This window comes from Pongo abelii, chromosome 7, assembly GCF_028885655.2.
Source record: "Pongo abelii isolate AG06213 chromosome 7, NHGRI_mPonAbe1-v2.0_pri, whole genome shotgun sequence".
Taxonomy (NCBI): domain Eukaryota; kingdom Metazoa; phylum Chordata; class Mammalia; order Primates; family Hominidae; genus Pongo; species Pongo abelii.
This window is the reverse complement of record NC_071992.2, coordinates 117678204-117693461: the sequence shown is the minus strand read 5'-3', so window position 1 is coordinate 117693461 and position 15258 is coordinate 117678204. Positions and strand designations below refer to the sequence as shown.

Sequence of the window (15258 nt, the reverse complement as noted above, 5' to 3'; positions counted from 1 at the left end):
CCACAGCCTCCTCAGCCCCAGGAAAAAAGACCAGAAAACAAAACAAAACAAAAAGCAACATTCTGCTCACCTTCAACTGCTTCTCTAATGGGTCTTTGCTTAATTTCAGGTTAGAATAAGGACTTCCATGCAGGAAAACCCTCAGTGGGGGGCTGGCAGTCCCCTCTGGGTGCACATCCACAGATGTCTTTCACCCCTGGCTAGCAATCTGAGGAGGGGAGTCAGGCTGGAAACCAAACAGTGGTTCTCTCGTTCTTTCTTGCTTGTATCACTTTCATGCTCTTGTTCTTTCTAGTTCTCTGTGGAAGTAAAACAATGGGGAGAATGTCCCCACCTCTGGAGGGCTCATCGTTATAAACAACCCAACCAAACTGAACCTTTATCTCATTCAGATGAATAGTCCATGTTTAGCGAGCACCTGCTAGATGCCAGCCATGATGCTGACCTTTTCCCTATTCATTGGGGAAAATGAATTTTTCCCCCCTTTCTCACTTGGTCCTCCAAACAGCCCTATGGAAAGGGTGCTATTGTGCCTATTTTACTGCGGAGCAAATGAGACCAAGAGATGTTCAAGGACTTGCCCAAGGTCACATAACACAGCACCATATTTAGGTCTTAAGTGGAGTTGTTCTGTTACCAAGTCCAATTCTCTTTCTACACACCTTGCTGGAGGAAGCAAAAGATTCAAGAGGTTAAGAAATTATTTCGTATTCTCTTCTTGTTCACCAATTAATGGGATTCTCACTTGCACATATGTTTGATGAATAAACGTTAATATTTTCATAAGTTTGATAGACAAACATTAATACTTTTAGCCATGTTGGCCAGGATAGTACGTACCTTCCAACAGAAGCAGCTACTGAAACCCTGAAAGTGATCCAGCCAGAGACATGGAAGGGGTGGGGGTGGAGAGGATGGTTCTGGTTCTACACCCCTGGGACCGTGAGTTGCATGAATTTATCATGGCAGTTAGCTTCTCTACACCCCTTATCCTTGGAGAAAAACCAAGATATAGCATATCTCACATCAATTCTACAGTGAAATCATGAGGATAAAATACTATTGAAAATGCTCCAGACTGGGTGTGGTGGCTCATGGCTGTAATCCCAGCACTTTGAGAGGCTGGAGCAGGCAGATCACTTGAGGCCAGGAGTTCGAGACCAGCCTGGTCAACATGCCAAAAACCCGTCTCTACAGAAAATAAAAAAATTAGCCGGGTGTAGTGGTGTATGCCTGAAGTCTCAGCTACTCCAGAGGCTGAGCCATGAGAATCACTTGAACCTGGGAGGCAGAGGTTGCAGTGAGCTGAGATTGTGCCACTGAGCAAGACCCTGTCTCAAAAAAAAAAAAAACAAAACAAAAAACAACAACAACAACAAAGAAAAAGAAATACTCTGAATTGCATCCAGAATCTCAGATTCTTGTTGTTTCTCTGTCCTATGTAGGATACTATTTTTACAAAAAGATTCTTTCTAAACCAGGAAACTGTAGATGTTAAACACATGTGTGCCAAATAAATAAAAAAATTTTAAACTATTCTTAGAGTCTATGGAGGGTCTTGAATCAATATTCCGAATGAATTTGTGGCCTCTAGAGGATATCTAAAAATGGGGACTTGAGCTCCTCCCATACCTCCTCTGCTAAGTTAAGTGATGAGTCCTGGATCACCATGATGGATCTATTTGCCTCCCCAGTCCGTGAGGGCCGACTGTTTTCTTTATGGTTTTATCAGAACCCAAAGTAGTAATAATGAGTTTTAAGTAAGATAATATTTAGTACCCTAGTTAAGCGGACATTTATTGCAAAAGGAATTCCTCAGAAGTTTCCCAGAGTAGGATTTTAACCTGTGGCAGCCTTGAGGGGCTGTTGAGGCCCCAGAGCACCCTCCTCTTCTGTGGATGCAGCCTGCCCTGGTCCAGCATCTGGCTCCCAAGGCAGCCAAAACAGGCAGCTCTGTTGCAATGGTCTGATGGCCAGGTGGTCTGATGGTGAAGGGACATGTGGACTTCAACTGAAGCCTTTCACTTCAGACACTCCCACAATTTCTTTGTTTGGGACAGCCTTGGAGTTTCTGTAGGCCTGGAATGTGACCATTTAGTAAGGCCTCTGTCCACTTTCTCATGGGCCCTTTAAGCATGCAGTGTAAGTACCCCTCCAATATCTGGCAACCTGGGAGGGAGTGGAGGCAGAGTTAGACATTAGATGGACTTGGAGTAGCTGGGAAAGAAGATGTCATCAGGAGTTGAATTTCAAGCAATAGAAGATGTAGGGTGCTGTTGAGGTAAAATATGTCTTTAGGTTGAAACAGGAGAGAGGGTATTTACATGGTTACAACAAGTGCACTCCTTTAAGAGCAGGGTGGGTGTGCCCTCCTAAGCTCTGGAATAGCAAATGCCAAACTCACATGTCTGTCACTATTACTCAGGCAGACCATGGGGGGCAGGGAGTGAGACGTGGAATTCCAACTCCATTTCCAATTTAATTCTCATGTTAGGGGGTATGTAAGCTTGCAAGATGTGTAGTTGGGTTATAAGGGCTTTAGAGGAAACTGGCTTACTGGAGAACTTACTGCAAAGAGGTTCCTCATGTCATTGGCAAGAATAAGTTCTTGCCAATATAAATTAGCTCTATCTGCTAAAAACCCTGCACTGGCTCAGCCTCAGTCCAGAGTGAAAGCCGAAAGTCCCTACAGTCACGTCCAGGCCCCACATCACCTGGCCCCTCATGATGGTGCTGACATCATCTCCTTCATACCCTCATACCCTCCACTGTAGCCACATCCTGGATCATGCTAGGCACGCCTCCAGTTTAGAGCCCTCTTGTTCACTGTTTTCACTCCTGAAAGAGTCTTCTCACACTTACCTCCATGGTGACCTGCCTCACTTCCTCTGGGCTTTTTCCAGTGTTGCTTTCTCAGTGGGGTCTTCCCTGGCTTCTGATTCAAAACTCCGACACCCGTTCACTGACTGCTGGTATTCTGCAACTCCCTTCTCTTCTTTACTCTTCTCCGTGGCACATCTTCATCTACCATTTTACTTATTTATTTTGTTTATTTTATGTCTATTGCCACTAGACTGTAAGCACCATTAAAACAGGTGCTTACAGTCTAGTGGCAATAGATGTACAAGAATAAGTTCTTGCCAATGACATGAAGAACCTCTTTGCAATAAATTCTACCTAAGGGATACGGGAACCATGACCAAGTGAATAAAAGAAAAGTGGAGTCAACCTAAATGTCTATCAAGGGGAATTAGTTAACTAAATTCCACATAATGGAATAGCAAAGGGCTGTAAGCCTCACATTATGAACCACTGTGTCTGTTACCTAATTCGATACTTAGCACAAGGGCAGTGCTCAATTGATTATTTGTTGAATCTATCGATAAATGAAAATTTAGCAATTTGAAAAGGTAAATGAGCTACATTCATATGTATAACGTGGAGGAATTTCCACAATATTCTTTTTTTTTCTTTTTTTTTGAGATGGAGTCTCACTCTGTTGCCCAGGCTGGAGTGCAGTGGCACGATCTTGGATCACCACAACCTCCACCTGCCAGGTTCAAGTGATTCTCCTCCCTCAGCCTCCCAAGTAGCTGGGACTACAGGCTCGTGCCACCACCCCTGGCTAATTTTTGTATTTTTAGTAGAGACGGGGTTTCGTCATGTTGGCCAGGCTGGTCTCGAACTTCTGACCTTGTGATCTGCCCGCCTCGGCCTCCCAAAGTGCTGAGATTAGAGGTATGAGCCGCCACACCCAGCCAATATTCTTTTAAGTGAAAATGAAGGTTAAAGAATAATATAGAATGATCCCGTTTATGGTTAGCGTATACAGGTTTCATACATATGCATTTAAATATATAAGGGGATATATATGATTTAAACTGTTAATGGTGTCTTTTTATGGAGTGCTATCGGATCAGAATGAAGATGTTCACTTTCTCATTTTTATATCCCTTTATTACTTAGATTTTTTTCAATAATGATGTAATACTTTGGTAATCCACAAAACAAAAAATGGTATTTCCATATTTGGAGGAGAGGGAAAGGGTTGCTGTTAGACGAGTTTCTGCTCAGATTCTTATCAGAAGTATGTTTTATTGGCAGTAATGTGGTTGCACTTTATTTTTATGAAAAATAAAACTTGGAAAAACCCCCAGGCCAGGCCCCTTTCAGCCTGAAATGCACACTCTAGTAGAACAAGGTCGCTGATATTTTGTAGACTATAACCTCTGCTCACCTGGAGAAGACAAGATGATTTCCTGGGCTTTATCTCATGCTGTAGGGAATGCAAAAGAAGAGTACATTTGTTTCTAGTGAGCCTCTTGCTCACCAGATTTTTTTGTACCATTTCAGTTCTCATCTCAAACCCAGTCACCTCTCTGCAGGGGGTATGAGAACCAGGTGTGTGGCTGGGAGCCCCAGGCCATGATCCTTCACACAGGAGATATGAGCTCACATGCCCATCTTCACAGGGAAGAGGCCTCACCGGGGGCAATGGCTTTGTAACATATTTTGGACAATTCCAGCAAAGCCATTTTGTGATCCAAATAGGGCATAGGTCTCAATTCCTTACATTGGCTCATCTTAGCAGAGGCGAGAGGAGAAAATATTCTTCGGTCAAGATAAAGACTAAGTTAGTGAGATTATTATATAACTCTTTAATTCTCCCTCTTTTATATTTTAATTTTTTCCTGATGTACTACTCTGTTTTATTTCCTAATTTGCCTGTTATATATAAATATGAAATTTGTACGTATATTCTCCTTTCAAATTCCCACTGGTTCCATTGAAGAAAAATTCTGAAGCAATGTGCTCTTCAGGTTTTTATTTAGTCTTCCTTATTTTTCCTTAGTGAAAATCAAAGACAATTGACCTAGAAATGAATTTGTGGGACTTTAGTCACCAGTAAAATTTAGGCAGCTAAAATATCTGATGTCTAAGTCATGGTAAATGAACCCATACTCCTCTTCATCCACAACTTTGATAATTCTCTTCCTTATATTTTAAGAACATTTTTTAAGTTGTGTCTCCACAATCTAGACATTCCATTGGTTGAGAATTCAAAGCAACTGTTAGTGGACAAGATTACATGCCCCAAATTAGGCATACTTTTTTTGTGTGCTTTTTGTTTGTTTGTTTGTTTTGTTTTGTTTTGAGATGGAGTCTCGCTCTGTTGCCCAGACTGGAGTGCAGTGGTGCAATCTTGGCTCACTGCAACCTCCACCTCCCTGGTTCAAGTGATTCTCCTGCCTCAGCCTCCCAAGGAGCTGGGACTACAGGCGGGTGCCACTATGCCTGGCTAATTTTTTGTATTTTTAGTAGAGACGAGGTTTCACCGTGTTAGCCAGGATGGTCTCGATCTCCTGACCTCGTGATCCGCCTGCCTCGGCCTCCCAAAGTGCTGGGATTACAGGCATGAGCTACGCCCGGCCCTAGGCAAACATTTTAATGAAACTGGTCTCTTTCAGGAATCCCTGTGGTTTCTGGGTTCCTTGTTGCAGCCAAGCTTGACTTAGCTGCTCGATTCTTGCAAATTCCATTTTAGGAGACTTCAGTGCAGTTTGCATTGAGACTTTCCCTCTGAAGTTAATCAGGCTGTCCAGGATAAGTTATGTCCTTTTCCCTGGAAAATCTAACTCTGGGCTCTGAGGAATTAAGTCATGGAGCTTTCAGAACCTTATGAGGAATCACAGAAATGCAAGGCTGCAAATCTTTCCCTCCATGAATACACAAAATAAAGAAGGGAACGCGCTCATCCTGAAAGCCTGTTCACCAGCCACCATTTCCTCTCGCTGTGGCGTCATTTTTAGTTGTCATTCCTTGATTTTTCTTTTTAAGTGGAAACTTAAGTTCTTATTTTAGATTCCTGATAGTAGTTCCTTGTTGGTGATTTGGTGTCTTCTCTTTGGATATATTTTAACTTTTTCATCTGCAGTCAATATCAACTCCAGATTTATTTTTTGATCTCTAGGAGACTGGGTGTGACCCAAAATAAGTTGAGAGATTTCACATTCCCCTTCCCAGTGTAAACTACTGCATAACAAGATGCCAGTGTCTAATAGAAAAGGGTGCGCAGTCACATAAGGAAATGCAGGACCAAAGCAAAGGCCCTTAAGAGGTAAAAGATGGGACATCCAGGAGGCCAAGGTGCCTGGAGCAGAGAGAGAACTGAGAGGTAAGTCAGAGATGGCCCAGGGCCAGCTCACGCAGAGCCTTGTGAGCCAAAGAGGGAATACTAACTTTATTCTAAGTGCATGAGAAGACTTCATAGAACTTTAAGCAAAGGATTGACATAGTCTGATAAGTGTTTTTAAGAAGATACTTTATGCTGGGCATGGTAGTGTGCATCTGTAGTCCCAGCTACACAGGAGGCTGAGGCAGGAGAACTGCTTGATCCAGGAGTTGAGGTTGTAGTGTGCTAGTGCACCACAATCTTGCCTGTGAATAGGCACTGCATGCCAGCCTGAGTGACATTGCGAGACCCTGTCTCTAAAAAAATGAAAATATTTTACAAAAGGTTACTCATTACTCTTGGAGACTGAGTGAAGAATAGATTGGGGCAAGGAGTAGGGAGTGGGAAGATGAGTGAAAAGTAAGATTTCAGTGAGGAGAGTTGTTGTAGAAGATCAGGTAGGAGATAATAGTTTGTATTGAGGTGTTGACAATGGAAATGGCAAGAAGTGAATGGATTTAAGACAAATTTTGGACGCAGATCCAACAGCTTGCTGATGGAACAAAAATGGAAGAAATCTCGGATGAGCCTCAGCGCTTTAGAGAGAGCAGTTGGGTGGAAGATGGTGTTCTTCACTGAGATGAGGCAAGTCGGGGTTGAAGAGAGCACAAGATTCAGAGAAAATACCAAGAGCTCCAATTCTTACTTGTTTCGTTATATTGAGACCTTTCAATGTCCAGTCTTGAACTGGCATGAAGGACACAACGCTGAAGAGGGCATGGTTTTAGCTTCCTTGTGTTTGTCTGCCTACTTCGCTGGTCATTCCTTTTTATTCTTCTTTACTGGCTCCTTCTCATCTCCCAGAGTCTAAATGCCACGTGATCAAAGGCTCAGTCCTTGATCTTCATTGACCTCCTTGGTGCTGTCATCTGGTGTTTGGGTAGAAACAGTATACACATTCACTTCCTTGGTGCTTTTCTATCCACATTCATGTCCCTGGTGCACTCATTCAGTCCTTGGCTGTAAACTCTATCTATATACTGATGACTACCAAATTTATATCGCCTCACTGAACCTCTTCCTCTACCTATAGACTTATATATTCAACTGCCTGCTTGACATCTTCAACTGATGTGTAATAGGCATCTCAGGGTTAACACGTATACAACTAAATAATGATATTCATGCCTCATCCAAAAGCCCTGCTTCTCTTGCATTTTCCCCATTTCTATAAATGTCAACTTTATCCTTATAGTTTCTTAGGCCCAAACCTTGGAGCTATGCTGCACTGTTCTCTTTTTTCACATCCTACATATGAACCATCAACCAAGCCTGTTGGCTCTACCTTCAAGCAGTACCCAGAATACAACCAGGTGCCCCTTTTCTGCTGATACCACCCTGGTTCCCGCCACCATCACCTCTTGCCTGGATCATTGCATGGACATCCTACCTGGTCTTCCTGGCTGTGCCCTTTTCCTCTTTAGCTTACTCTGAACACAGCAGCCAGAGTGGTCCTGTTAGGATATAAATCAGCCCTATCACATCTCTGATAAAAACCCTACACTGGCTCAGCTTCAGTCAGAGTGAAAGCAGAAAGTCCCTACAGTCACCTCCAGGTTCCACATCACCTGGTCCCTCATGATGGTGCTGATGTCATCTCCTCCCCCACCTCATGCCCTGCACTCCATCCACATCCTGGATCTTGCTAGGCATGCCTCCAGCTTAGACCCCTCTCATTCACTGTTCTTGCTCCTCAAAGAGTCTTCTGAGAGTTATCTCCATGGCGACCTGCCTCACTTCCTCTGGTCTTTTCCCAGTGTTGCTTTCTCAGTGGGGCTTTCCCTGGCTTCTTATTCAAAATTCCAACACCTGTTCACCCACTGCAGGCATTCCACAACTCTCTTCTCTTCTTTACTCTTCTCCATGGCACGTCTTCATCTATCATTTCACTTACTTATTTTACATATTGTGTGTCTATTGCCACTAGACTGTAAGTGCCATGGAGATGGGAGAGCTCCCTTGACCCCTCTGTGAGACTTGCAACAGGGGTGTGGCTTGCTTACTTGGACGCCATGCTCAAACCCCTTGTGAGACGGGGAGCATGCAGGCAAGAAGGTGTGGGGCTGAGGTGAGCCTTTTTGTGCTCCAGCCCCACAGCACTGTCTAGTGGTGTGTTACAATTAATGCTCTTTTAGCAGTTGCTGTCTGAGGATGGCTAAGTGTTAACCAGCTCAGTGGAGAGTCAGGGTGACAGCCTTTTACACCCTGCCCTCTTGGTATCCGGGTTCTTGTTTGGCGTCCAGGAAGAATCAGGTCACATGAATGGTTTGAAAGGTGATGAATGTGGAGGATTTTATTAAGCAGTAGAAGCGGCTCTCACCAGAAGGGAAGCTAGAAAGGGGATGGTGCAGGAAGAAGGTGATCTTTCCTCAGAGCCTGCCGTCTCTGGCCAGGCTCCTCTCTGAAGTCACGCTGTCTGAACTTAAGCCATGTCTATCCATAGTCTCTGATGCTCAGTTGCTTCTTCTCCCTTGATGTTCAGCCGCTTGTCTCTCTGCCAGCTGAGATCTGGGATTTATATAGGCACAGGATGGGGAGCAGTGCAGGCCAAAAATGTAACATTTGGGTGGGAAAACAGGGATAACTGTTCTTATTTAGGGCCATGGTTTCCAGGCTTGAGGGCGGGGCCTTTGCCAGGGAACCACCCTCTTCTACCCGGTATTTCCCTGCCTCCTGTCCATATCACCATGAAAACAGGGGCTTTGCCTGTTTGCTCCCTGCTGAATTCCCCAGTGCCTAAGAGTGCCTCACCCCCAGTAGACACACTTAGTGCCTGTTTGTGGAATAAATGAGTTCCAAAAGGAGGTTGTCTCCTCCTTCTTCACTACTTCTTTCTGACTTTTTATGGACTGTTGTCTTAATCTCTATAAATGCTTTGTCCTTGGGGCTAGTAGAGCATAGGGCTAAAACCAATGGGCAACCAAGCAGCAGCCCACACTCACAGTTTGGCTGTCTCATTCTCAAGCAGTGTCACCTGGGATAAGTCACCTAGCCTCTCTGAGTTTTCATTTGTTTGCTTATGAGATAGAGAAAGGCTGCTTGCCTATCACACAGGTTGTGAAAGTTTAACAGGATGTCACATGAAAGATCATCTAGGATAAGGCATCATTTTCATTTATGGCAGCGTCTGGCCCTGACTGAATGCCAGAGCTTTACATGTTTGACTGTCTCATTTAACTCTCACATCGAATCAATAAGAGATGAACTCATATCATTAAACTCATTTTACAGATGAGAAAACTGAGGGGCACCAAAATGTTAAGTGAATTACCCACCAGCTAGTAAACAACAGAGCCAGGATTTGAAGCCAAGCATTTTTATTCTAGTGTTTTTCCAGTGTTCATCCAACGGGACATCCAGGAGGCCAACGTGTCATAGTTCCCAACAGATTATATTTTGAGTTATCTACAAACTTTTTTGAGTCACTTGAAGATTTGTCTTTACACTCTGATTATAGTTTCCGCCAGCCTCTGCAGACTGCCAAGTAGGTCTCATTTTTTCCTCTTAGAAATGGTAAAATATCATATAGTCACTTATAAGAAAAACTGTGATTAGAAAAAATTTTTAGCATTGTCCACTTTATGGTCATTCAAGAATGGTAAGTGTGAGCAGAGAACAACAGTTCCACAAATTGATTAGTTGGTAGTTTAACATGGATGTCTGAAAGTCACATATATGTAATTTCTTAGGATTCTTAAATTAGTAAATCTAGTTTACTGAAGCAGTATTAGCATCACTATTTTAGATTGCAAAAATGCCTTAATTGTGTAGAATTGGCTTATAGAGTGTTACTTAAGGAAAATGGGATTCTACCTGTATTTCTGTTGTAGCACACTTAACAACAAACAAACATGAAAAGATATATTAGCTTTCATAGAAACATTTTTGTTCTGTAAATAGGTTAATGATATGGTAAGTCCCCTAAGATAACTGAATTAACATTGTTTATATTAATGTTACTGCTGTTTATAAGACAGTGTGAATTTGTGGGTTTATCTGAATTGTAGGCCATTCCCATTAAAAATAAAGACAAAACTTTGAGCTACTATTTGTGAAAACCTTATTGTGCTATGTAGAAATATTGAACTAATATTAAAATATTTGATGCTTTGGTTTCAGAGATTAGTTTAAAATTGGATCCTTTTTTTATTGGTTAGTCTTACAAAAGTGTAAGCCATTATATTTTTGGCTATTTAAATAAAAACAAATGTTATTTTAAATGTACGGAATAGATTGATAGTATAGAAGAGTGTAAGTTCTTCATAGGAACTTTAGAAAAGAGAAATATATGCTAATTCAGTTTTTTTAATCTTCTGCACTGTATATATACACTTGGTAATCATGAACTCAATTTTGTGTTTTGAAAATATGTGTTCATAATTTAGGTAATTTGCTACTTAAAGCAGTAAGTCTCTGATACCTGAAAAGTATATGTAAATGGCGATGGTGAAATAATATTGCAAATAACTTAATAGAGAAAAAATTATTAAAAGACAGCCTGTCATACCTATGTTCAACTAGCACAAAATAAATGTTTTAATGACTGATTGGAGTTATGAAAATGATTTGACCCAAGGTGCAACTTTTGTCTCCAAACTGTTTTTCCCTTGACTGCCAATTACTGTAGCATTTCCCTAATGTTATCCTGCCCCATCCCTTCAACTCAAACAGGCAGAAATTCCTGTCTTCCCAAAGAAAAAGTATTGTCAGGCTTTCCTCTGTCTTCCTCCTCACCACCTAAGGAATGAAACTCTGTCAAATGTCCCCTGAGATTTGTGTTGTACCATCTAACCAAGTCCAGATGGTGTCTCAAGTTTAGTCCTCATACTTAGTAGTGTTTGTAGTTATCTACTAAAATGAATTCTAAGCTTAATTGTGAACACTCGTTTTCCCAATAACTTATTCCATGCTTTTCTGACTTGTTTGTGTGATGGCCTTTCTGTGCTGATGAATTTGTAAATGTGGTTTAATTACTGTTTACCAAAAAATAGCTGCACACAGATCAGTCTCAGTGGGAGACTTAGCTAAAATGTTGAGGCAATTTGTTTCTAGTGCAAAAGCAGCTAATAAATTTGAAGCACTTTTTAAACACTGGGAAAGGCACTTAAGTTTGGTTGGGAAGAAATAGTGCTTTATACATTGGAGACATAAATCATTCTTTAAGAGAGTGGATTTAAATATCAAAATGGCATTTTTCCCCAAGGCCAGGCAAGCAGCAATTTGCACAAACTGTAATAATGGTGATTTGATTGAAAACCACACCAAAGAGATGTATTCTAAAGAACTCCCCAAAAGGAAAACTTGAAATCACTTGTAAATTCCATAAAATGTCTCAGAGCCCTAGAAAGCTGGGTATTATGTATTACCGGATTTCTGAATTCTGGCCTCAGGCAAATTGCCAACCTAGCAACTAAATGACAGCTTTACAATTCTAATACAAACCAGCCTCTGTAACTTTGTTTTTTTAATCTCCAGGGGAAAAAAAGGACACAGAGGGAAGTGAAAGATATTACACTGTTCAATTTATAAATTCCATTTGTTCTCCATTTGAGTTGCAGTTGAATTTTGCTTTTGCATAAAATGGTGTTTGCTTGATTCTGCCTAAAGAGGGAACTCTGGGCCGAGCGTGGTGGCTCATGCCTGCAATCCCAGCAATTTGGAGGATGGCATGAGCCCAGGAGTCTGAGACCAGCCTAGGCAACAAAGCGAGACCCCCGTCTCTACAAAAAATAAAAAATTTAGCCAGGCATGGTGGTGCACACCTGTAATACCAGCTATTTGGGAGGCTGAGGCAGGAGGATTGCTTGAACTCAAGAGTTTGAGGCTGCAGTGGGCCATGATTGCACTAGCACATTGCAGCCTGAGTGACAGAGTCTTAAAAAAAAAAAAAAAAAGGCGGGGGAAACTCAAAAAGTGAGTTCCTTCCTACAGCAGTTGGCCATACTCACAGGTGAAGTGCCCCATACTCCCATCACTTTGGACGCTTGCATATGAGCAGGGCAGGTTTTGCCTCCAGTGCAGAAGTCAGAAAACAAAATCAATAAACTTGGCAATGAATGAAGATTGCTGGTCATTATCTGAACCATGAGTATTATGCAAGCAGTTTGAGCAGCATGAGATACAAACACCACCCCGTAGAAGTTTATTTTTTGTGAGGCCACCAGACAGGCCTCACTAAATTCAATATAAGAGATCCTAAGCTCAAATCTTAACCACGAGATAGTTTTCAGTGTGTAAAATAGCGTTCTGAAAACCAAGCCCCCATGCTTCTGGCAATGAGCCTCCTTTTCCAAGATTATTCCATGTTTCCATGTTGTAGTTACCTTTCTATCAGTCATTTTTCTCAGTCATGCCTTCATTCATTCATTCACCAAATGCCATTTGTGGTGGGCTCTAGCAAGACGAAGCACCCCCAGTGGAGACTCTGCCTCAAGGGTCTGACTGTGTAGCAGGAGGGAGACGGAAACAAACCCCACAATGCGTGAAATCGCAAAGAAGATTGGCAATCATTATTAACATGGAGATATGCTGTCTTTCAGGTATTCTGTAATTTTTCTAAGCTTTGCTTTCAGGTTTTTTTTCCAATAGAGGAAAAATGCAAAATACAAGTGCAGAACTTTTTTTTGAGATGGGGTTTATCTTGACCACACTTAAATCATATACCTTGGGAATTAGGAACTAATCTCATATATCACCTCCTCCAAGAAAGCTTCCCTGAAAGCACCCATGCCCCTTTGGGTTGGGCATTTTTCCAGGTACTCTCACCAAATCCACTGTCTATTCTGTAGCATATCTGTCCTATTGTCCCCTCACTGTTACCACCATCCCCTGCACACATAGCTAGGTGCCCTTAGGGAGAAGGGGCCACATCTTATTCTGCATCCACAGAACCAGAAACACACTGGTAATTGAGAGCCAAATGTTAAGGCAGTTTGTCTCTAGTGCAAAAGCACTATAAATGAGAAGCACTTTTTATACATTGAGAAAATAACTTCAGTTTGGTTTTGAAGAAATGGTGCTTTCTATACTCAGGAAAATAAATCGTTCTTTAAGGGAGTAACTCTAAATATCAAAGTGGCATTTTCCCCCAAGGCCAATAATAATTACAGATATTTCCCCACCTAGTAAAAGTTGTCTTTATTTTCCACACCATATTAAGTTTAAAAATAGGTAACAAAAAGGTGTGCATTCTTGTTATGGAAACATGTATTAACAGCATATTTAAGTACACATACGAAAAGTCTGGAAGAACACATATCAACATGCTAGCAATTGTTATCTCTAAGGGTTAGTATTTGAAGTGATACTGCTTTTTTTCCTTATGCATCACTCTTTTACTATGTTACTATAAATATGTGCTACTGCTATGATAAGAAAATGCAAAGTTATTTGTATTTTAAAGAGAAACATTTGGCCTATTTTATAAGCCAAAATCATAAGACATAACTTTATGAAGCATCATCTTTACTATCAAAACCCAACATTGTCAGTGATTTATTCCATGCATTTAAATCCCTGAACCAGCATGGTGGAGTTTGGTGGTATTAGGTTTGCTTCCATTTTCTGTCTTCATGTCTGTGTTTATAATATTCAGAAGGTATCCAAGCAGCATTTTACTTGGAAATATTCTAGCAATAAAACCTGCTAAATTCTTTCCCTTGGTCTCTTTCTTCCTCCTTTCCTTTAATTTTCCCTGCTAATACTTGGATTAGCTATCATAACCCCAGCCTTCTTAAATTTAAGCTCAAGCTCTGGCAAATTGATGTCAAAATTAAGTAAGCAATTAATTCTCCCTCGCTCCCTGCCCTCACTTCCCTCTACCTCACCCTCTCTTTGAACCTTTTGCTTTCAGGATGGCTCTGTATAAAAGAAATATTCATTTTCTGGTCAGTGGTGATTCTGCTGTGCATCCTCTACTGGCCTATCTTTCTATTATTTTGTTTCGCTGACCAGTGTGTTGCAAAACCCAGACAGTGTTACTGGACTCGTATAGAGTTTATTTGTTTGTTTTTTCTTCTTCCCAAAGGAACAATTACAAATTATAAAATGCAGCCCTAAAGAGCAGCTCTACAAATTATATATGTTTTCTTTTCTATCTGCAGCTGACTTCTTGCCGCCAGGATGGGGAAACAGAACAGCAAGCTGCGCCCGGAGGTCATGCAGGACTTGCTGGAAAGCACAGACTTTACAGAGCATGAGATCCAGGAATGGTATAAAGGCTTCTTGAGAGACTGCCCCAGTGGACATTTGTCGATGGAAGAGTTTAAGAAAATATATGGGAACTTTTTCCCTTATGGGGATGCTTCCAAATTTGCAGAGCATGTCTTCCGCACCTTCGATGCAAATGGAGATGGGACAATAGACTTTAGAGAATTCATCATCGCCCTGAGTGTAACTTCGAGGGGGAAGCTGGAGCAGAAGCTGAAATGGGCCTTCAGCATGTACGACCTGGACGGAAATGGCTATATCAGCAAGGCAGAGATGCTAGAGATCGTGCAGGTACGTAGACTGAGCCCTTTAAAAAAAGAAGGGCATGTATCTCAAGTAAGAATTGGAAGGTGCACAGTATAGCATGGTGCAGAGGTTGCAAACTGGTGAGTCACCAGGACACTTCATTTGGCCCACCCTGCATGTTTGAACAGTTTAACCTGCATTACAGTGTGGGGAGACTGCACATAAAAATCCACACTGGTCGGCATCTCTTGAAAAACTCAGAACCTCTGGCCACACTGGGCTCAGAATCTTGCCTGTTGCAAGTCACCTGGTACTTTGTGGTAACCCTTACACTACAGATGGACATATACTTTTCTGGCCACACTCATTATGGCCACTCCATCAACTTATTGCAATGACCTGCCTGGACCCAGATCCTTTGGGGTTGTATTCCCCAGACTGGGGGTTAATGATAAAACTTGTTCAAATCTTGCATCTTTCAGTCACTTTGACCAAGTTAGTTCACCTACACAAGCCTTAGTATCCTCAGCTATAAAATGAACTATCAGTTGTACTCACCCATAACATGGGGT

At 41.8% G+C, this 15258-nt stretch overlaps 1 protein-coding gene across 1 annotated transcript in view; it reads left to right on the top strand.

The window, feature by feature from the left end:
* The window catches only part of NCALD (neurocalcin delta), a gene marked incomplete at its 5' end in the record, with an annotated part of 333310 nt that overhangs the window by 283903 nt on the left and 34149 nt on the right, over positions 1 to 15258 (top strand). Inside the window, 1 exon segment of the mRNA NM_001132260.1 lies at positions 14335 to 14731. Coding sequence (NP_001125732.1) covers positions 14354 to 14731 — 378 coding nt within the window.